Source organism: Amblyraja radiata, chromosome 15 (assembly GCF_010909765.2).
Source record: "Amblyraja radiata isolate CabotCenter1 chromosome 15, sAmbRad1.1.pri, whole genome shotgun sequence".
NCBI lineage: Eukaryota > Metazoa > Chordata > Chondrichthyes > Rajiformes > Rajidae > Amblyraja > Amblyraja radiata.
In genome coordinates this window covers 41,761,440-41,783,443 of record NC_045970.1, presented here as the reverse complement: position 1 = coordinate 41,783,443, position 22,004 = coordinate 41,761,440, and the positions used below count along the sequence as shown (strand labels likewise).

General features: G+C 41.9%; 1 protein-coding gene and 1 non-coding gene across 2 annotated transcripts; one reads left to right on the top strand and one right to left on the bottom strand.

The window, feature by feature from the left end:
* Nucleotides 1–757: 757 nt before the first annotated feature.
* On the top strand, nt 758–839 carry trnas-uga. The gene has a single exon. It is a non-coding gene; the product is annotated as a tRNA-Ser (tRNA).
* A 3,510-nt stretch (nt 840–4,349) lies between these two features.
* dnajc12 (DnaJ heat shock protein family (Hsp40) member C12) lies at nt 4,350–18,259 on the bottom strand. Its single transcript, XM_033034267.1, has 5 exons — nt 18,074–18,259; nt 14,428–14,506; nt 10,454–10,593; nt 8,056–8,278; nt 4,350–6,241 (listed from the first exon to the last, which is right to left on the bottom strand). Exons 1-5 carry the CDS (start codon nt 18,149–18,151, stop codon nt 6,147–6,149), a joined length of 615 nt encoding a protein of 204 aa, XP_032890158.1. The 5' UTR covers nt 18,152–18,259; the 3' UTR covers nt 4,350–6,146.
* Between the last annotated feature and the right edge of the window lie 3,745 nt (nt 18,260–22,004).

The following is a 22,004-nucleotide window of genomic DNA, read 5'->3' as shown; positions in this document are numbered from 1 at the left end:
TATCCACTCTCTCCACAGATGTTGCCTGGCCCGGCATTTTATGTCTATCATTAGAGATAAATTGAGTCAATGGAGTGGGCCCCCATAGCGAGATATCGCCTGAACACTCCCTCCCCAGATGCTGCCTGCCTGTCTGCCTGCCTGTCCCACTGCGTTACTCCAACATGTGTGTGTGTTTTTTACAACGAAAATCATTAGTCCACGCACTGGAATCCATGGATAGATGACACTCCGGGTCGGGACCCTCCTTCAGACCTTGTTACTGCACACGACTCATCACTTGCTGTTGTTTATAAAACTTTGGAATTAGATTTTTAAACTTGTTAGAGGCGAACTGTTGACAACTGGCGAAGGTGAGCAGCCGTTCACCCCGCGCCGTTTTAAATGCAGGAGTCAGGTGTAACAGGCAGTAGCTGCAGAGCCCGAGTTACTCCGGCATTTTGTGGCTATCTCTCCGGCGCAAACCAGCACCTGCAGTTCCTTCCAGAACATTCCTTCTCTCCAGAGATGCTGCCCAAAGATCTTATAGCGGAGCGCTCCGCTATAGGATCTTTGATGCTGCCCAAAGATCTTATAGCGGAGCGCTCCGCTATAGGATCTTTGATGCTGCCTGTCCCGCTGTGTGTGTCTGCTGCTTGGCTGCCAGGCGGCGCACTCTAGCTGGAGCAGGGCCGCGCCCGGACAACACGGTCTAACTGGCTGGTTACGGAAGCGGGCGGAGTTGTGAAGAGCGCTGATCTGCCACGTATTTTCCACGGCAGCGATGGCCGAGTGGTTAAGGCGTTGGACTTGAAATCCAATGGGGTCTCCCCGCGCAGGTTCGAACCCTGCTCGCTGCGGTCTTCAATTTTTCCTAATTCGACAACATTTTCAGATTTAAAATGCAAGTAGCAAATTCGTTCCCACTGCCGTAAATACATAATTTGACTATGTATTCATCTTCATATCCGGACGGATACGCCCTTCACACCTCCAACATCATTACATATTCGGTAGAAACCAAGAACTGCAGATGCTCGTTTATACTAAAGAATCGCATAGTACTGGACCTTTTTTTGAAGCAGATGAGAACCTCTGACTACAAACGCCAGAGTTTGAATACTCCAGCCAGTTACATATCTTTAGTATAGGAAATAACTTTAGATGCTGGCTTAAACTAAAGATAGACACATAGTAAGTACTACTGGCCCATTTTTTTGAAGCAGGTGAGAACCTCAGACTACGAAAGCCAGAGTTTGAATACTCCAGCTGGTTTAAATCAAAGGTAGACACAAATCAAAGGTAGACACAACATGCTGGAGTAACTCGGCGTGTCAGGCAGCCTCTCTGGAGAGAAGGAATGGGTGATGTTCCAGTCTGAAGAAAGGTCTCGATCCAAAACGTCACCCATTCCTTCTCTCCAGAGATGCTGCCTGATTCGCTGAGTTGCTCCAGCATTTTGTGCCTTGCGTGGATTCACCCTCTTGAAGGGTGCTCTGACATCGGCCTCAGAGACTGAAACCACAGGGGTTCTCAGGGGCTGTAGGGACTCGGGTAGGTTCTGTCTTTCAAAGCGTGAATGAAAGGCATTGAGCTCCTATGGAAGTGATGGTTCGTTGCCAGTTATGTTACCCGGATTCACTTGTAGGAGGTGATACTGTGCACTTCTTGCCACAGCTGTTGAGGCTCAGACTGTGACTCCAGCTTAGGCCAGAATCGTCTCTTCGCATTTGCGTTGGCCTTCATGCAATCGTGAACTTCTTGTATGAATCTGGATTGCCAGTCCCAAACACCACATTTCTATTTTTCAGCAGATAATGAATTTCCAGGCACTGATTGGGGAAGATTCTGAATGTCTTTGTGAATACACATTCAATTCATAATCGAGTCGGTGATGACTGTGGCATGTTTATTCAGGTCCGCTAATGAATTCATGGAAGGTACACAAAATTGCTGGGGAAACTCAGCGGGTGCAGCAGCATCTATGGAGCGACGGAAATAGGCGACGTTTCGGGCCGAAACCCTTCTTCAGACTATGGCCCAATGAAACTCGAAACAGCCCTATAACTGTTCCTCTGCCTTCTTGACCAAAGATCCTATAGCTACAGCAATGAAAGTTTCCAAAGATGATGGAAAGACTGGAGGAAAGACTTGGTGCTGAGCGCTCTCTTATACCTGCATTAAGGAGGCAATTAAACCCAGCTGAGCAATTACAAACACCTGTGAAGCCATGTGTCGCAAACATTATGGTGCCTTGAAATGGGGGGACAATGTATAAACACTGCTGTAATTTCTACATGGCGAAACCCAAAATGTATAAAATCAGCCTTTATTAAAATCTGACAATGTGCACTTTAACCACATGTATTTTTTTCTATTACAAATCTCAAATTGTGGAGTACAGAGGCAAATAAATAAATGACGGGTATTTGTCCCAAACATTATGGAGGGCACTGTATGTGTTGTTCAAATTATCTATAATTGAGAGCATGGTTGGTACTGCAAAAATGGTGTCTAAGTTGTGGCTTAGTCTCCTTTAAAGACATTGCTCAGATGCAATTGACAAGGAAGTGCTTTAAATGGCTCCTTGTAAATGTCTGGGCTTAGTGCAGGTTAATTGTAGCAGTTTATAATTCATTAAAGTTATGTAAAGGTTAATTGCAGCAGCTTGTATATCTCTGGTTCCACTGGGAGGATTCAGCAAGAAATGTGTAGTTTCCATTTTTTAAAATTGTTTTACAAAATGTAATCTCTGAAGCAGCATACACTTGGTGCTATGCCACGAAGTCGGCGACAGAATATTTATTTTGCTTTACTTTTAATGTTTCACTTTCAGATAAGAAAATGTTGCTCAAGATTCTAGATCTTTCCACCTGCTGAAAGGATGCTGTTTGCAAGATAACATGCATGAAGAGAGCAGAGGAGCAACATAATCCTGTAAAGCTACTGAAACTGGCTCAATTTTAGTTATCAACACTTCCCTCATAGAAAAGGGATCCCCATTCAATAGGGTGGCACTGTGGTAGAGTTGCTGCCTTACACCGCCAGAGACCAGGTTCGAACCTGACCATGGGTATGCTTGTCTGTACGAAGTTTGTACATTCTCCCCATGACCTGCGTGGGTTTTCTCTGGGTGCACCGGTTTCCTTACACACTCCAAAGATGTATGGGTCTTTAGGTTAATTGGCTCGGTATAATTGTAAATTGATCCTAGTGTGTAGAATAGTGTTAGTGCGCTGGGATTGCTGGTTGGTGCGAACTCGGTGGGCCAAAGGGCCTATTTTTGCGCTGTATAACTAACTTAAACTAATCGTTCTACCTCATAAGCAACTCTCAGAACACAAAACCTTTCTCCTCTGACAAGGAGCATGAATAGATGTCATCGATTTTCAATGCCGATTTATTAAAAAGTGGCATTGAAGAAACTGTCTGCCTCTCCCGTGCCCAAGACAGTGAGTTCCATACGCATGCTGAGGGATGCAGTGAGACGTTGTGTCCAAGGAAGGCAATTGCTGGAGGCCCGCAGCAGCCTGGGGCTTGCCTGGATCAGACACAGCTCATAAGTACTAGAGCATGGACTGACCGGATTTTGAAAACGGCACCAAAACCTGGCGCCTCTTGCATGCATGAGTGATGAGTGGGTGTTGGGTCTTGACTTTCTTGCTGAATGCAGGGGTGTGGTGCTCGTTTCACATTCAGGCTTCTGGCCCAATGTTTGTACCTATTGAAAACCCTAGCACTCAGACAAATCAAGTATGCTTTTTCCTATTTTAGAGTTTAAATTAAGAAACATGGCAGTTTTTCTTTTCAATTTACTTTTTAGGATCTGGGTGTTGATGGCAGAGGCCAGTATCTATTGCCCATTCTATCTGTACGGAGTTTGTATGTTCTCCCCGTGACCACGTGGGTTTTCCCCGGGTGCTCCGGTTTCTGCCCACACTCCAAAGACGTACAGGTTTGTATGTTAATTGGCTTGATAAAAATGTTAAATTGTCCTAAATTGCCGACTACAAAATTCAGAAGATAGTGTGTAGAACGGTGCGTATATGGGAATTGCTGGTCTTGACCCAAAACGCCACCTATCCATCTTCTTCAGAGATGTTGCCTGACCCACTAAATTACTCGAGCACTTCTTGCCATTGAATCTAATTGTCCTACCAGGATCTTCATTTGAGCCAGTCATCACATTCATAGCTCTAAATACAAATGAGGTGGGTGATAACTCGACAAATTTTCAAATTTTCTTTTTTTTAAAAGAAATTGTTATGCAAATATTTCTATACACCAGAATTAATTACATACATTATTCTATCACCATGGCCACTGGAGAGATACATTATAGATCAACACTAGATTCTAGTGAGTCAACATCTATTACAATTTTTAATAACTGTTTTGACAAAACTAGCTGCAGTGAACAACATATTCATAAAGTACAGGAAATTAAATACGCTTCTCTCAGTCTAGTCATCAAATGGAAAATAAATGAAATCTTTTTTTATAGCAAAGATTCCTTAAGTAGATTCCTCAGTCTGAAGAAGGGTTTTGGCCCGAAACGTTGCCCATTTCCTTCGCTCCATAGATGCTGCTGCACCCGCTGAGTTTCTCCAGCTTTTTTTTTTTTTTTGTGTACCTTCCTTAAGTAGATGTTTGTTAACTGGAAAAGATCTGCAATACCTCTTATTTGTACTTAAAGGAGGCTCATTAGACATTGTCTGACAAAAGCTGAGATCAGATAAAGGAATGGATTTTAAAAGTGTTGGTTTGGGATTATAGAGATGTTACAAATTTAAAACCAACCCATAACCATATGCAGAAAGAACCAAACACAGACTCGGCAACCATTTTGCCTAACAGTTGCGCTCAGTCCCCCTAGTCCGATGGGATCTCCTGGTTGCCAATCATTGCAACCCCTTCCTATTCACATACTGATCTTTCTGTCCTGGGTCTCCGCTTCCACAGGCAAATTGGAGGTGCAGCACCTCATATTTTGTAGCTTACAATCCAGTAGTATGAACGTTGAACTCTCTAATTTTAAGTAACTTCTATTTACACTCCCCTTCCCTCCTGAGGTCAGTTGTGGTCGGCCCTGATTGATCCAGCTCTCCTCCCACCTCCGCCCCTCCTACTTTCAGGGACGCCACCTGAAACATCTGAAACCCACTAAGTTATTCCAGCACTTTGTGTCTATCTTAGATATAAACCAGCATCTGTAGTTCTGTTTCTACTAAACCATAGCCAATCTATATTTATAGAAAACGTGATGACCAATTAATTATTTTTTAGAAGCTGGCATCGGATCTAACCTATTTGTGTAGTTTTAATCCTGGCTCATTTGTTTTCCCCAAGCACGAAGAACTGTGGTTGGTGAAATATATGGCGTTGTCTCTCCCATCAGACCAACCACTTACAAACACGCTGCTCTGGTTAGAATCACACAGTTCCCCTCCTCTTCCCAACAGCTCAGAGACTGCAACCACTGGATGTTGAGGGGCACCCAGTGCCCTCTCGGTTCACATTCCCCCACTTGACTTCCAGAACTGGAACCACTTCATGCCCCAAACTTACTGGCAGAAATTCTGAACCTACATAACACACCACCATTCCTCCTCCAAAAGGAGACGTTAGAACAGGTGAACAAATGGCTGGTTGCAAGACTTTCAAATAGCATTTTAAAAATGGGGCTTTAAAAAGGAGATTTATAGAGGGAGTTCCAGACTTCAAATGGTTGGATGGCTGGAGGCAGTGGTGGATGAACACAACAATATCATTAAAAGATTTTATGCAATGGTTGAATCAAGCAAGCAATGCCTTCAAGCAACAATTTGTAGAAACAAATTACATAAATACAGAAATTGGAGAATAAAACGTAATAATCTCAATGAAACACAATACAATAAGACTCAAAACAGTTAAGGTTACATCTGGTACAAGTTGCATCATCAGCAACAGTAACATTACACCAACACAAATTAGTAATCTGAACAGTGAACATTTAATTACAGGTACAAGAGGAAATAGCAGTAACATCTCTAACCTTCTCTTGAGTTAAGGAAATACACAATATATCACAAATAAAGCTTTCCACTGGACATTCAACGTACAAAGAACAAACTGATCTGGCAAGAGACATCCGAGTAAAATTGAGAATCCCTGACAAGCCTGCATCAAATTTCATAGTTCCTGAATTTCCTTAGCAATTCTGAGGGTGAGTCTGCCGACCAGCGGAAATGGTAATGGCAGTCATCCAAGTTGATACTCCCTGAAGGAAGAAAGAATTTGAGCAAGTCAGAATCATAGAGCTGTACAATACACAGAAAGAGGCTCTTCAATCTTTCACACCCATTCCAACCAGTACAGAGAAGGTTCACCAGACTGATTCCTGGGATGTCAGGACTTTCATATGAAGAAAGACTGGATAGACTCGGTTTGTACTCGCTAGAATTTAGAAGATTGAGGGGGGATCTTATAGAAACGTACAAAATTCTTAAGGGGTTGGACAGGCTAGATGCAGGAAGATTGTTCCCGATGTTGGGGAAGTCCAGAACAAGGGGTCACAGTTTAAGGATAAGGGGGAAATCTTTTAGGACCGAGATGAGGAAAACATTTTTCACACAGAGAGTGGTGAATCTCTGGAATTCTCTACTCCTGCACCTATTTTCTATGTTTCTAACCACTTTGCTCATCTACATCAAATCCACCTGCCTGCAATAGGACCATATCCTCAGTCTTGTATATTAAGTGCCTAAAATATCTTCAGATAATAAGAGTGGTTGATATATGTGACTCCAGCAAGAATTAGTGATCTACACCAGTAGAGGGAAAAACCTGGGAATTATAGACGAGCGAGTCTAATGTCTGCGGTAGGCAAGTTACTAATGAGTATTCTGAGGGATAAGATATAAATGTATTTGGATAGACGTGCCAATTAGGGATAATCAGCATGGTTTTTTACCTGGGTGATCCTGTCAGGATTCAGATTGAGTTTTTTGAAAAAGTAACTCAAAAAGTTGATGAGGGCAAAGCCATAGACATTGTCTATACAGACCAGCAAGGCATTCGACAAGGTTCTGCATGGTAGGCTGTTCAGGAAGGTAAGATTGCATGGGACAGGGAGAGCTAGCCAAAAGGGTAGTGAATTGGGTTCATGGAAGGAGACAGAGGATGATTGTGGAAGGCCATTTTTCAGGCTGGAAGCCTGTGACTATGGTGTGCCTCAAAGATTAGAGCTTGGCCCTTTGCTGTTTGTCATCTATATCAACGATTTGGATGAGAATGTAGAAGGCATGGTTAGTAAGTTTGCAGATGAAACTTAAATGCGTGCCATCGTAGATAGAGAAGATGGTTATCAAAAATTGCAGCAGGATCTTGATCAGTTGGGCAAATGGGCCGAGGAATGTTTAATGGAGTTTAATACAGATATGTGCAAGGTGTTGCATTTTGGGAATTCAAACCAGGGAAGGACCTTCATAGTGAATGGTAAGAACCCAGGGAGAGTTGCAGAGCAGATGGATCTGGGAGTACACAAACATAATTTCTTGAAAGTGGCATTTCAGATAGATATGGTCGTCAAGAAAGTTTTTGGCACATTGGCCATCATCAGTCAGTGCATTGAATATAGAAGTTAGGAGGTTATGTTACAGTTGTGCATGACATTGGCGAGGCCACGTTTGGAGTATTGTGTCCAGTTTTGGTCACCCTGTTTTAGGAGAGATGTTGTTAAGTTGGAAAGGGTGCAGTGAAGATTTATGAGGATGTTGCCAGGAATCGAAGGCCTGAGCTATAAAGAGAGGTTGAGCAGGTTGGGACTTTATTCCTTGGAGCACAGGAGGATGAGGGGTGATCTTATAGTGGTGTATAAGGTTATGAGGGGAATAGATATGGTGAATCTATAGACATGGTCTATGTGCCCATGATGCTGCTGCAAGCAGGATTTTCTTCGTCCTTATACCTCTGTCCTTGTGCATATGAGAATAAACACATCTTGACTTTGGTTACTTCTCCAATTCATGATCATTTATCATTGACTGAATCTTCAACTTGATTACTTTCTAAAATTATATTTTCTGTGCTTACGTGGAGAGATGGGATTTTCTGCAGAATGCTGACCATCATTTGTTGCTCTTGTTTCTTTTATTCCAACTCCATCCCTGTCAGCTTGGTGCATGTGGGCACTTGAGCCATCATTCCCTTCTTTTGCAGACTCTCTTTCTTCCTGCTTCTTGGTAAAATCATCAGGATCCGCAGCAGGTGCTTCCAGCATTGGCTCTTTCTTACTTCTTACTGCCCAGTGCATTGTCTGCAAGATGCAAGATATTGTTTGAAAATATTTACTATTTATTGACTACTACCAAAGACACATACACTTCAGTTGATATGTTTTGACCTGGCAATGTGTGGTATATGTATCTGTGTGATAGTACCTTTAACAATTTGTATGTAGAACCCGCCAGTGAAGGAAACCCCATCATACAGGACTCATTAATTAAGGACGGGACCTGTTAAGGAACTCACCTGTTAGGGACCTTTCAAAACCTCTTGTGCAGAGCCAACTGGACACAGAACTCCACCTGTAACTCCACAATATTAGCACTGGTAATTATTAAATTCACCTGATGCAGATCCATTGAAACCTCCAAGGCACCCACCCCAAATGTCAATATAGCATGGTGTTTACTTCTGCCCATGATTTCAATGGCAAAGTAGTCTGAAGCTGAAGATAGTTATTCTCATTGTCACTAACCTACCATTCAATGAGAAGCAGGTGATTTGAGATTACAAATTCACCATGTATTTATTTTAAATACACTCCTTGGGGTATTGAGATACAACATCTTGAGGATATCTTTGAATATAATAATCTGCATATGATGCAGGCTACTTCTTCATCACAAGTGTTTTACATTGTATGTTTAAATATGTGGTGGCAGTCTGCATATTGACAGAAGTATGGCCATCCATGCTAGAGAGAGGAGCTTGTATATTTTCATATTAGCCAGCAAAAGGGTTCATGATTTTCCATTTGCAATATATTCAGTCATCCCATTGCAGCACTATAGCTTCCGTTGTTCTGCACATCAGGTGATGTTACAACCCTGGCAGCCAGCCGTAAATCAGGGCGTCATTCATGAAAAATCTAATGTTCTTGACTAGTTCAAAAGAGCAGAGGCCATTTTGTATGCATTTTGTTCTACATTCCCAATTACCATCACAAGCTCTGATCTTACAACTTTCCCGTGAAAATATATTCAGTGTAATTGATCTGTGGCTGCATTAGATGATTAAAATAACTCACTCACACAGTAAGATGAAATGTAGGTATGTACGAGCTGGTGAAGTAGCATTCAAAAATGATTGATCCTCAAGTTTAAAAGTTCTTTGATTTGACATCAAAGACCACAAAGCATTTTTTTCCCCCCATTCAGGGCTCCTATCAAGAGAGGCTCCATGTTACTTTGGAAAAACAGATTTTAACACTCTACAGGAGTGGTGTAGGCAATGGGTTAAGGCCAAAATGCCAATTTCTCCCCAAACGTTTGCAGTCACAATGTGCACCACATTAAATATGCTGAACTCCTAAAAGACAAAAACTGCAACATCGCTCAACTTCACACAGAGATGTGGTCACTTTCTTTTTACAGGTGATCAACATGAAAAAGCTTGTAGATGTCTCTCTTAGTTGTATCCATTCTTTGCCAGGCTTTACAATGTTCCACCACGCCACACAAAAGCTGATAAACATTTCCAGGGTCTTCCTGTCAATTATCTAGATGGGAACAATAGCTAGAAAACATTTCTGCTATCCTTTAGTTGTGTGCCCATGTTAGCTGGTGCTTTTGGCAAATAATTGCATGGTTAGGCCACATTTGGAACGTTGCGTGCAATTCTGCATATCTTGTAAAATCTTGCACCATTAAGAAAGGTTGTGGAGGCTTTGGAGAGGGTGCAGAAAATGTTTACCAGAATGCTGCCTGGATTAGAAGGTCTTAGCAATAAGAAGAGATTTGGCTAACATGGATAGTTTCCTCTGAAGCATTGGAGGTTGAGGGGAGATGATAACATTGAGAGGCATAGATAGGGTAGACAGTCAGAACCTTTTCCCAGTGTGGAAATTTCCCAGTGTGGAAAATGCTTTAAGGTGAGATGGGCAAAGTTTAGAGATGTGCGGGGCATTTATTTTTACAGAAAGAGACTGGTGGATGCCTAGAACCCTCTGCAAAGGTTGGAGATGGCAGCACATACTATAGGGAAATTTAAGAGGCTTTTAGATAGGCATATGGATATGCAGCAAATGGAGCGATATGGATCACGTGCAGGCAGAGGAGGCTAGTTTAAATTGGCATCAGGCTGGCATGAACATCATGGGTTGAAAAGCGTGTTCAAGTGCTGTTCTATGTTCCAAACAATTTTTCCTTTTCAAGTGGGCATCCGAACTGCAGTGAAAGTTGAGTGTTTTATCTCAGAATTGACGTACCATTTTGACAGCATCACTTAGAGCCTCCCACTGATGAAATGGAATTGCAATCTTACTACGACACCAGTGGTCATAGCGGGTGCGTCGTTCTTCATTGGTTAGGGTTTCTTTAGCCTGCTGCAGTTTCTGAAATTGCTCCACTAGATTATAGAAATAAAACAGAGCTTGATTAGTTATTCTGACAATCTCCTGCTCTCTCCAGTATTCCAATACATCAAACCCCCAACCCACCCAATCCCCTAAACCTTGGGCCTCCTCCATTGTCGGAGTGAGGCCCAGTGCAAATTGGAGGAACAGCCCTTCATATTTTGCTTGGGTAGCTTACACCCCAGCGGTATGAACATTGACTTTTCTAACTTCAAGTAACCCTTCTCTCCCTCCCCTTCCCAGTTCTCCGACCAGTCTTACTGTCTCCGACTATATTTTATTTCTGTACCGCTCACTCCCCTGACATCAGTCTGAAGAAGTATCTTGACCTGAAACGTCACCCATTTCTTCTCACCAGCTGTCTGTCCCGCTGAGTTACTCCAGCGTTTTGTGTTTACCTTCAATCCTCTAACATACCCATTATAGACTTTCTGACCCTCTCTGACATTCCACACCTCCAAATCCCCTAATCATACCACAGCCTGAAACTCCAGGATACCCCAAGATAATACTCTACTCTATACCACTCACTAGTACTACTTATAATTTTTAGGTTCCATAAGCTTCAGGCTTGGAAATTACAAATACAATTTCAAAATGTCTGGACGATATTTAATTGGAAATGATCTTAATGTGAAGGAGAACTAAATGGTGAATCTGTCCCGGATGTGTCACCCTGACATCCTCGGTGGCGTCAGTGACTGACCCTCGTATCCTTCTTGGGTAGAGAATTCCAAAAAAATTGCTACACTTTGGATGAAGGAATTTCTCACTTCTGTCCTGAATGGCCGACTCCTTATTTAGTGACCGACCCTGCTTCTGGACACTAGACATGGAAAAAAAAGCACTCAGCATCTACCCTGTCAAGCCCTTTAAGAATTTTAGACACAAAAAGCTGGAGTAACTCAGCGGGACAGGCAGCATCTCTGGAGAGAAGGAATGGGTGAGTTTTGGGTCGAGACCCTTGTTCAAAATGTTGTACATTTCAAAGGGATTGGCTGTAAAAGCTTGCTCGCGGTAAACGGGAGGATGGAAATCTCCAGCACAAAATGTCCACTTAGTCCTTAACAGCATGGACATGCAAGAGGTGACTGATTCCACATCAACATTTGAGTACTCAACCATGGTGCAGAACACACAACCTCCTTTCACCACAGCAGATGCCATGACAGTGGATTGAAAGCTCTGAATTCTGTTGTCCAAGCTTAGCTCAGAGTGCTGCCAGAGCAGCCTCAGAATTAAGAACTATGATGACCAGCTGACTCTTTGCCCAGCTGGAATATTTATAACTTCAAAATTTGTAGCTATTCAGGTAAAACATGAGCTTGGACCTATATTGGAAGTGACTCTCGTGTGATTATTTCAAAAACCTAAATACCTACAAATGCAATGAATGAATTAGAAATATTATTGATGCTGCACATGTTGCAGGTAGATTTATCAAATGTTCAGTTGAATAAAGTTACAACCACTTTACATCTTCAAGAATTGATGAACTAAGAAAGTTTCAGTCCAATGGAGCTCGTATGTCTGAAGAAAGGATCCTGGCCATTATTTTGATCTGACCACCATTATACCAGTGGATAAACTTGTTTTATCTTCCAGGATGAATATGTATATCTGTGAAAGGAATTAAATCATTCAAGTCCCGAAGTTTTTATCAAAGCTAACAAAACAAAATGGAAATACATATATTACCAGCGGCAGTAGAATGGCATCACTGGCTGGATAGATATTTGCTTAATAAATATACCACTGCGTCATCTATCACTACAAAGCTTAAATGCTGATGAAAAGCTGTTTATCTAGACTATTTTCCTTCCTATTGAAGTTTATTGTGGGGTGGAGACAAAGAAAATGCATTAATGGAAAATTTGAAATATTGTACCTTAGTTTAAAATAACAGACAATATAGTAAGTTCTGACTCATGCATCTGTGATTGTGGACAGATTGATCTACGTGCATGATGACAATCTTTGGTGTCTCTTAATGCAGGTGTCTGAACAGCTTATTTCGTATCTTTTTCGCAAAGATAAATCAGCATCTGTTCTTTGCACCTAGATTTAGCCTATGCTCATTTTATATTTTTTCAAGCATTTCTTGCTACAGAATTATACAATGATTATAGTACAAAATGGAGCAATTTGGCCCGTCTAGTTAGTACCAGGTCCAAGAACGACCCTGTACCACTTCACCATCTTCTTGCCATAAACCCTGCAAATTATTTCCTTCATATACTTATTCCTTTTGAGTGCTGCAATTGAATTTATCTCTACTGCTAACCACTTGCTATGTATAAAAAGCTTTCCATTTTGTAATTTACCTTCATTCAATGTTTTCTCGTTGTTAACCCTTCTGCCAATTTGAACAAACACTCTCTAATTACTCTGTCTATGTCCTTTATGACTTTAAACATACGATTCTGACCACTTTGTTCCCTCACCTGCTCCAAAAAACTCCACTTATCCAATCTGACATAATTTTGTCTCCTTTTCACCTCTAGTCTTTGTCATTTAATCTATCTGCCATGCACCCCCCTCATCTGTATCCACCTATCACTTTCCAGGCTTTGGCCCACCCTCACCACACATTTCCAGGTTTCTCCCTACTCCATCAGTCTGAAGAAAGGTCACGGCCGACATGTTGTTGGATCTAGAATGATCTGCCAGAGGAAGTGATAGAAGCGGGTACAATTACGACATTTAAAAGATATTTGGGCAGATATATGGATAGAAAGGGTTTAGAGGGCAATGGGCTAAATGCAGGTAAATGGGACTAGCCCAGTGGGCCAATGGTTGGCACGGACATGGTGGGCCAAAGGGCCCAATTCCACGCTGTAAATGTCTGTGAGCCAATATATAATTTAGCAATGCTATACTAAAATTGACATCGACTGTTGCCGGTGTGGAATTTGCATGCTCTCTCCATGACAACGTAGGCTTTGTCCAGCTTCCTCCCATATTACAAACACATGCAGCTGAGTTAACAATTGACTGTAAATGAACTCTCATAATAGGTTAATGGAGAAAATAATCAAAAAAGAGTTAATGGACATGTTGCTGCGAGAACAGGTTACAGGGGTACAGGGAAATAAGGAAAGAGACCAAGTAAAACCAATGGATTGCGACCTTATTAAGTAGCTGGGACTCCATGGGCCAAATGGCTTCCTACCCTGTAGTTCTAAGTTTAAGAATAATTTAGCAATTACTTGTGTGGTACCATATCAAATGGATTGAAGGATCAGATAAATCACTTCAATTCTATCCACTCTGCTAGTCAGCGATACAGCATGGAATCTGGTACCTTGGTCCATCAAGTCCACACTGATAATCAACCACCCATTTTACACTTAACTGGAACAGGTGAGGGAACAAAGTGGTCTGAATCATATGTTTAAAGTCATAAATACTCCATTCATCCATTTTTATGACATTATACTTAAGCCCCACCCCCCAAACCCCCACCCACCACACCTCAGATTCTATCACTCACCTCTATACCCTGTTCAATGAATAACGGGAAATTAATCCAACAACCCACGTAACTCTGGGAAGTAGGAGGAAACCAGAACATCTGGACAAAAGCCGCGCGCTCATAGTGAGCATATCAACGCTACACAGACACTTTAGGTCCACAACAATTCTTATGGTCTCCTACCTTGAAACTGAACATCTCTGAACTCTAAACCCTTGACTGTTCCCAGCTCACCAATTCGCCCCAACCCCGAGCTTGAGTGATGTGTTACAGCTTGAGTACTTTGTTACAGCTTTGCCAGGGCCTACAGACATTCAGTGAGAATATTTTAACTTTAAGACAAAAAACATACCTGCTTTTGGATTCTGTGGATGTTTGTCAGGATGGCAGGTCAGAGCCTTGACTTTAAATTCTGCCACAATTTGTTCTGTCTAACAAATCAAACATTAATTATTACATGTAGCCAAAAATGCTGGAGAAACTCAACGGGTGAGGCAGCATCTATGGAGCGAAGGAAATAGGCAACGTTTCCGGCCGAAACCCTTCTTCACACTATTTCCTTCGCTCCATAGATGCTGCCTCACCCGCTGAGTTTCTCCAGCATTTTTGTCTACCTTTGATTTTCCAGCATCTGCAGTTCCTTCTTAAACATTCATTATTACATAACTTCAGCTCTGAAACCAAACATTAAGTCACCAATGTCATCCGAAAAATATTGCTGAACTTATCAGGCAACATTTCCTTTTTCATATTTATTCTTCTTCTAGTTAGTTTTATTTTTGTATTCGGGAAGTGTATGCTTTCCTTGATGTAATTACATGCTCCAAGGCAACAGTGAGTACTTGGCCTTTGCAGGTACAGCAGTAAATATTGGGAACTGCGTCACATTCTCAGAATAAGATTTTAATTTGTATTTTAATGACACTGATCTGATTCATTGCAATATAACAGAGGAAGAAAGAAAGAAATTTAAATATTTCTGCCTGAATCTGTTTGAAAACACAATGCACACTTCCCACACACCATCATCTTTAGCACAAATTTATTGGAATCTGCAACGTTAAAAGTGCCAAATTAAAGCAAAGATTGTATATTGTAATACCTGGCTGGTGCCTGGGGTTTGAGACCCCAGGAACACACAACACCAATTTAGTTAATACCACTACAGGATCTAATACATTATGATAAATTCCACAGATAATCCCCTAGCTAGACTTTGTCTCAATCCTTCCTCATTACTTTGCTCCAGTGTCTTAGCTTCAGCTGCTGCCGGGGAAAACATACTCTATTGTAGTGAATTAGTCAAACATATATCATCAAGAGGGTGCTTCGATTGAGGCAGAAGGAGAACATTTTTTTTCAGTGACATTTCAATATATAATTTAATAAAGTCTTGGATTATGGACATTATTGCCGAACCCAGTATTATTGTACATCCCCAATTATTCAAATAGATAGTTCGAGCTGCCTTCTCACAATACTGCAGCTTGTCAGGTGAAAGCAGCCAGTCAAATCGAAAAAGGAAAAATGGATATTGATATTTGTCAAAGCCAGGATGTTGTGCAACTTTTTGACATGTACCTTTTTGTCAAAGGGCAGCACGGTGGCGTAGTGGTAGAGTCCCTGCCTTACACTGCTTTCAGCGCCGGACACTCTGGTTCGATCCCGGCTATGGGCGCTGTCTGTACGGAGGTTGTATGTTTCCCCGTGACCACATGGGTTTTCCCCAATAACTTCAGTTTCCTCCCACACTCCAAAGACGTACAGTTTTGTAGGTTAGTTGGATTGGTATAAGTATAAAATTGTCCTTAGTGTGTGCACGATAGCATTAATGTGCAGGGATCATTGGCCAGTGTGGACTCGGTGGGCCTAAGGGCCTATTTCCACGCTGTATCTCTAAAACTCACCACTGACCTCATCCTCAAAGGCAGTAAAGGTTGCAGGTTTAGAATGTGATGTCGAAAAATCTTTTGTTAATTGCTACCTTCTTCCGATTCGACCCAAAACATCACCCATCCATGTTCTCCAGAGATGCTGCTGAGTTACTCCAGCACCTGTATTAACCAGCATCTGCAGTTCCTTCCTTTTAAGATTTAATAGTAATTTAAGGGGCAACTCTTTCACTCAAAAGCTGGTAGGTAAATGAAACGCTGCCAGAGGAGGCAGGTTCTAGAACACCATTTAAAAGACACTTGGACAGGTACATGGATAGGAAAGGATTAGAGGGATAGGGACCAAACACTAGCTTTGATGGGGAATCTTGGGCAGCACGGATGAGTTAGGCTGTTGCCAGTTGCCGTGCCCTAGTAAGTGCTGACAGTAACAAGTGCACAGCATGTACTACAAGTGAGGGGGCTTAAATAAGCATCATCATGAGATGCTTTGTAATACCACTAGTGTCTGAACTGGCCCAGGGTGCTTTAATGAAGCACAGCTTTGAGCTGCCCTCTATTCTATCCAACTGAACATGTCTGTAATGGCATTCAGCATGATAGAGAATGTCCATGTGTGAAGACTTAAGTTTGTCTTCACAAGGACTGTGCAGTGTTCACTTCTACCAACCCTTTTAAGGACAGATGCATCTGCCACAGGTAGATTGTTGAGGACAAAGTGGAGTTAGTTTATTCTTCATAATGGTTTAATCATACATGCTGCAAACCCAGTCATCAATTACTACCTTTTGGCAGAAGTAGGGATATTCACTGAAGATTGTGCAAAGTTCACTTCTTATCACAACACTTTAGCAAATGAAGCAACCTATGCCAGTATGCAGCAAGACCTCAATAACACTCAAGCATCTGCTGGTCAATGGCAAGTAACATATGCACCAAAAATGTGCCCAGCAATGCCCATTTCCAACAAGAGAGTCAAATGATCTCATATTTTTATTTGATGTTATTTTTATAATTGAATGGGTCTTAATGGACCACCATTGACCACGATTTCACGTGAATGAGGAAACTACATTCTGTGACTACAGGCTTGGTTCAATGGCTCAGTATTCTGATCTCCTAACAACCACAAGATCTTACCACAATCTACAAAGCACAAGTCAGAGGCATGAGAAAATACTACCCCGCCTGTCTAGATGAATGAAACGCCAACAAAGAAACTCAACAACATTCAGCACCAAGCAACTTGTGTGATTACACCTCATCCACCACTCTAAACATTCATTTGCTCCACAACCAGCTATAAAATGCAATGCAGTTACTCAGACAGTTCCAACGCAATTGCCCTAATCTATGATCTCCACAACCAAGAAAGATAAGGGCAGCAGGTGCTTGGAAACACATTCACCTGCAGAGTCCCTTCCAAGTCACACACGATCCCAATTTGGAAATATATTGACAATCCTTCATTATCAGCAAGTCTAAATCCAGGCATTCTTTACCAACAAGACCGTGGAAGGTATCTTCACCAAAATGATTTAAGCAATTCAAGAAGTTGGCCAACCAACAGTTTCTGAAATAATTATTGTTGGGCAATAAATGCTGGCTTTGACAGTGTCTTCACAGCCCAAACTAAAGTTAAGAATACACTGAAACAAAGAACTGCAGATCAAAGATCATAGAGCGGAGCAGATGTTGGTTAATACACTAAAGGACTCAAAGAGCTGGAGTAACACAGCAGGTCATACAGAAACTCATGAGAACCTATATGGATAGGTAACGTTTCAAGTCGAGAAACATCTTCTTGTTTGCTGGTCCACATTTATGATGCAAGTTTACCCATACCCACTGAGATATGGATTGGCTTTCTGTAACATGAAACTAACCGGAGATAGTTAGAAGCCGATTCTAAAATACATACGTATCTGCATTGGTCGTGCTATGGTGCTCACTGGCAGGTACTGAGAGACTACACTAGGATACAGCCGGTCTCGTTCACTGCCTTAACCATAACAATCCCCACTAGGAGGCACACTGGTCATCTGAAGGACTTTGGCCCCATTAAATAACGTGACGCGGAGGTCTGTTAGAGCGGAACTTTCTCACCGTGGATAGTTCATCACAGCCTAGCAGCTGGTAATAATCGTCTCCGCCTTCGGCTGCGAAATTCAGCACCGCATCCATCTGTGTAGTCCTAATCGCGCTGGTTCAACGCTGCTGAGCTACAGAGCGGCACCTTATAAAGAACTGCCGAGCGGATATACCGCCCACTCGCCCTGTTCCGGACGATGACACCACACGGTCAGTCTCCACCTCTTGGGAATTTCGTCTCGGGGGAGTATCCTGGAGCTTGGGGCAACTGGTCAACAACAAGCGGTCGTCAGCGCTCCGGTTCCCCAGCCAAGGAATGCAATGCACCCCGCTCTCATTGGGCTGCCGCCAGCCCGGAGCAGAGACGGGTCTGAAGATGGGTTGCGACCCAAAAACTCGTCTATCCAATTCCCTTCAGAGATGCTGCCCGACCGCAGAGTTCCTCCAGCATTTTGTAAGGTTGCCAGTCTTAATAAGATGTCCATCTCAAGAGGAAAACGCTGTATTCTAACATGCGTTGAAGGCCGTTTTAAAGGGGTGAAATGACCCAAGAAACTTCACGGGTGCGCCTCGACGATACCCAACGTTTGCTCGGCCAGGTGCTGAAACCGGAGGTGGGTTTCGGGGAGGTAGGTTTCCTTCCAGGAGTAAAATACACGAGAGGTGAAATTTGCAACACAAATATTGCGTTGTGGAGCTAGAGTAGGTTTGACAGGCGGGCGAAGCCATGAAGGGATATGATGTCCGGAGGGATTTGATGTTTAGAGTTTCTCTGTTTGGGAACGAGCAGTAGACCGTTGATCTCCTTTGATTTTTAGGAATGAAAAAAATGTCTGAAATTCCACCGTGTTTTTGGACACGTGTGTTTATATAATTATATGCCGATGCACCCAGATCTGGTTTATTTATTCATTCTTGACGCACGTGTGATACATCTGTTTCTTTGTGCCTCCCGATATGTTTTCGTTTCCAATTTCCACACCGTTTATTTCTGCGGACATTACATTTTCTTGCATCATTTCTATGTAGAAAATAAACTGCACCGGAAGAACCAATTAGGCCTACACTGCTGTCCTCTGCATGGTTCATATGCTCAATGGAGCTCAATGCTCTTAAGACAGTGGTGTTGATTGTAGACTTTAGGAGAACTCCCCCCTCCCCTCACCCCACTCACCAAAAACAACACCACAGTCACATCTGTGGATTCTTTTAAGTTCCTGGGAACCATTATCTCCAAGGACCTTAAGTGGGGGGGGGGGGGCTACCATTGACTCCACAGTCAAAAAGGCACAACAGAGGATGTTCATCCTGCTGCAGCTGAGGAAGCATAATCTACCACAGGCAACGATGGTCCAATTTTATAGGGCCATCGTAGCGTCTGTCCTCATCTTCTCCATCATGGTCTGGTTTTGGCTCAGCCACCAAGCACGACACCTGGAGGTTGCAGCGAATCGTCCGATCAGCTGAGAAGGTTATTGGCTGCAACCTTCCCTCCATTGACGAACTGTACACTGCAAGGGCCAGGAAGCGAGCGGGCTAGATAATCTCTGACCCCTCTCACCCTGGCCACAAACTCTTTGAATCACTTCCCTCTGGAAGACGACTCCGGACTGTCAAAGCTGCCACAGCCAGACATAAAAACAGCTTTTTTTCCACGAGTAGTAGCTCTACTCAATAACCAAAAATCTGTAGCCTCCTTTTGCTCTGGTATTTTATTTAATTCAAATGTTTAATCAATAATGTTTTATTATTAATGTTTAATGTTTTATGTATCATCCTTAACTGTCACTGTATGTCATGTTGTCACATGCGGGCGGAGCACCAAGGCAAATTCCTTGTATGTGCATACTTGGCTAATAAACGTATTCATTCATATAATTCCTACTGCGTGTGATTCTAGGTGTATATATTTCTTTATAAACGTTAACCAATTGCTTGTGCCTTTGCTCACTATGTATTCATTTATTTAGTTATAGTAAAATTGGCGAGCTCAATTAACATGGAGTACTTTACATTTTCCCGGAAATCGATAGATGTGAAAATCAGGCAGGATCGATAACACGAGTGCGATAGGTTCCGGTGGTACATTGAAGGTGAAAGTTTATTCTGATTGAGATTTGCGCCCGCTTGTAACAACTTGCCTTTGAATTCAACTTCTTTCCATTGTGATGTTCTCTATTGTTGAACATTCCCATCCTGGGAAAAAGGATCTGACCCTATCGATACCTCTCATATTTTGTTCTTCAAAACTCCTTGGAGCTCTACCATTCATGGAATATATTGTGCCCTTATTAAATTTCCCCCATCCCTCACCCTAAAATGCATTGATCTCACACTGATCAGAATTAAAAATCATTTGTCATTGCCCTGTCCAACACGCAAATCTCTCGCTATCAACAACATAATTTTTTGTGTCATCAGCAAACTTACTAATCATATCTCCTACATTCACATCCAAATAGTTAATGTATATAACAGACAGCAGTGGTCCCAATGCTGATCCATGTGATATACCAGTGGTTACAGGCTTCCTCATCAACTTCTGTCTCCCATTAACAAACAAATTTTGGGTGCAATTTGGCACATTGTATTATATTGGGTCTAATATGTTGGTCCAGCCTTCTATGCGCGACCTTGTCAAAGGCCTTACTAAAGTTCATAAATACCACGCCATTCTCTTGATACTTCCAATATTAAAACCTCAATTAAATAAATCAACAGGATCTCCTTCCAACAAATCTGTGCTGAATATCTCAAATCAATCCCTGCCTTTTGAAATGTAGATTCAAATTGTCACTCGGGATGTTTGAATAATTCTTCTATCCTTTACATTTGACTCAGTGGCCTGTAATTATCTAACATCCCAGCTGGCTTTCTTCAAGAAACATACCGCATTTCCTGTCTTCCAGTCATCTGGCACATCATCGGTGGCTCGAGAAGATTGAAAGAGTTGTTGTTAAAGGTGATAAATGCTCATTTTAAAAACTGTATCAGTCACGGTGTGCTTGAGGATTTTACATCATCATTTAGCGTTTATACTTTAAATATGGAGTATGCCGTAAGGGGCTTGTTTTAAAACGACATTTATGCGCAAAGTGTATGTTTCCATCAACAAAATTGAGGAGACCTCATCAAGAATAGTGTGGCAGTAGGAGTCTTGTAGAGGATGTGATTCAAAGATCGCCTCAGCCAAGATTAGGTCTTTGACGTGAATGCTTTTAGCTGCAACTGTCATGACGTTTTCTGGTAAACCTGTGATATGTGACAAAGGTTATCACAGAAAATTAATATATTTATAATTGAATTTCATAATGAATATAGGATACCAAATACAGGAATATATTTTTTGGTAAACTTGTGATAAATGCTGATGCAGGATTTGAATATATTAATAATAACATTCCTGATGAATAAATTAGATTATGGGAATATATTCCAGATGCAAAACTTCATAATCTCCCTCTGTGGGGAAGAGAATAGCATACTCGGGACTGAATGTAGTGATCACAGAGGGCATCCATGTCATCAAAATCCTCTGCCCAGTGCCCAAAGAGCACCTCTGGAGTTGTAAGGCAGATTGGGAGGCAAATTGCGTGTAAAAGCCAATTGAAGATAGCAGCACCAGCCACTGGATTACAAAGCAATTATAAGACAATCTCAAATTTAGCGGATGCTAAAAAATCATTTTTCTCTATGATTGCATGCAATTTGTGATCCTCACTAATAGATCTATGACCTGTTGACCCTTTGACCCTGTTCATTGGGAGAGTACTGCTCGCTGTATTTTCCTGGAGTTGTGTGATTTGGAGATATTGTATAGGCAAATGTATTTTGTGTGTTATGTTGCTTTTTATTGGTATGACTGTATGGCAAATGAAATTCCTCGTATGTTGCAAAACAAACTTGGCTAACAAAGTATGATTATGAAATTCATTGGAAGGACAAG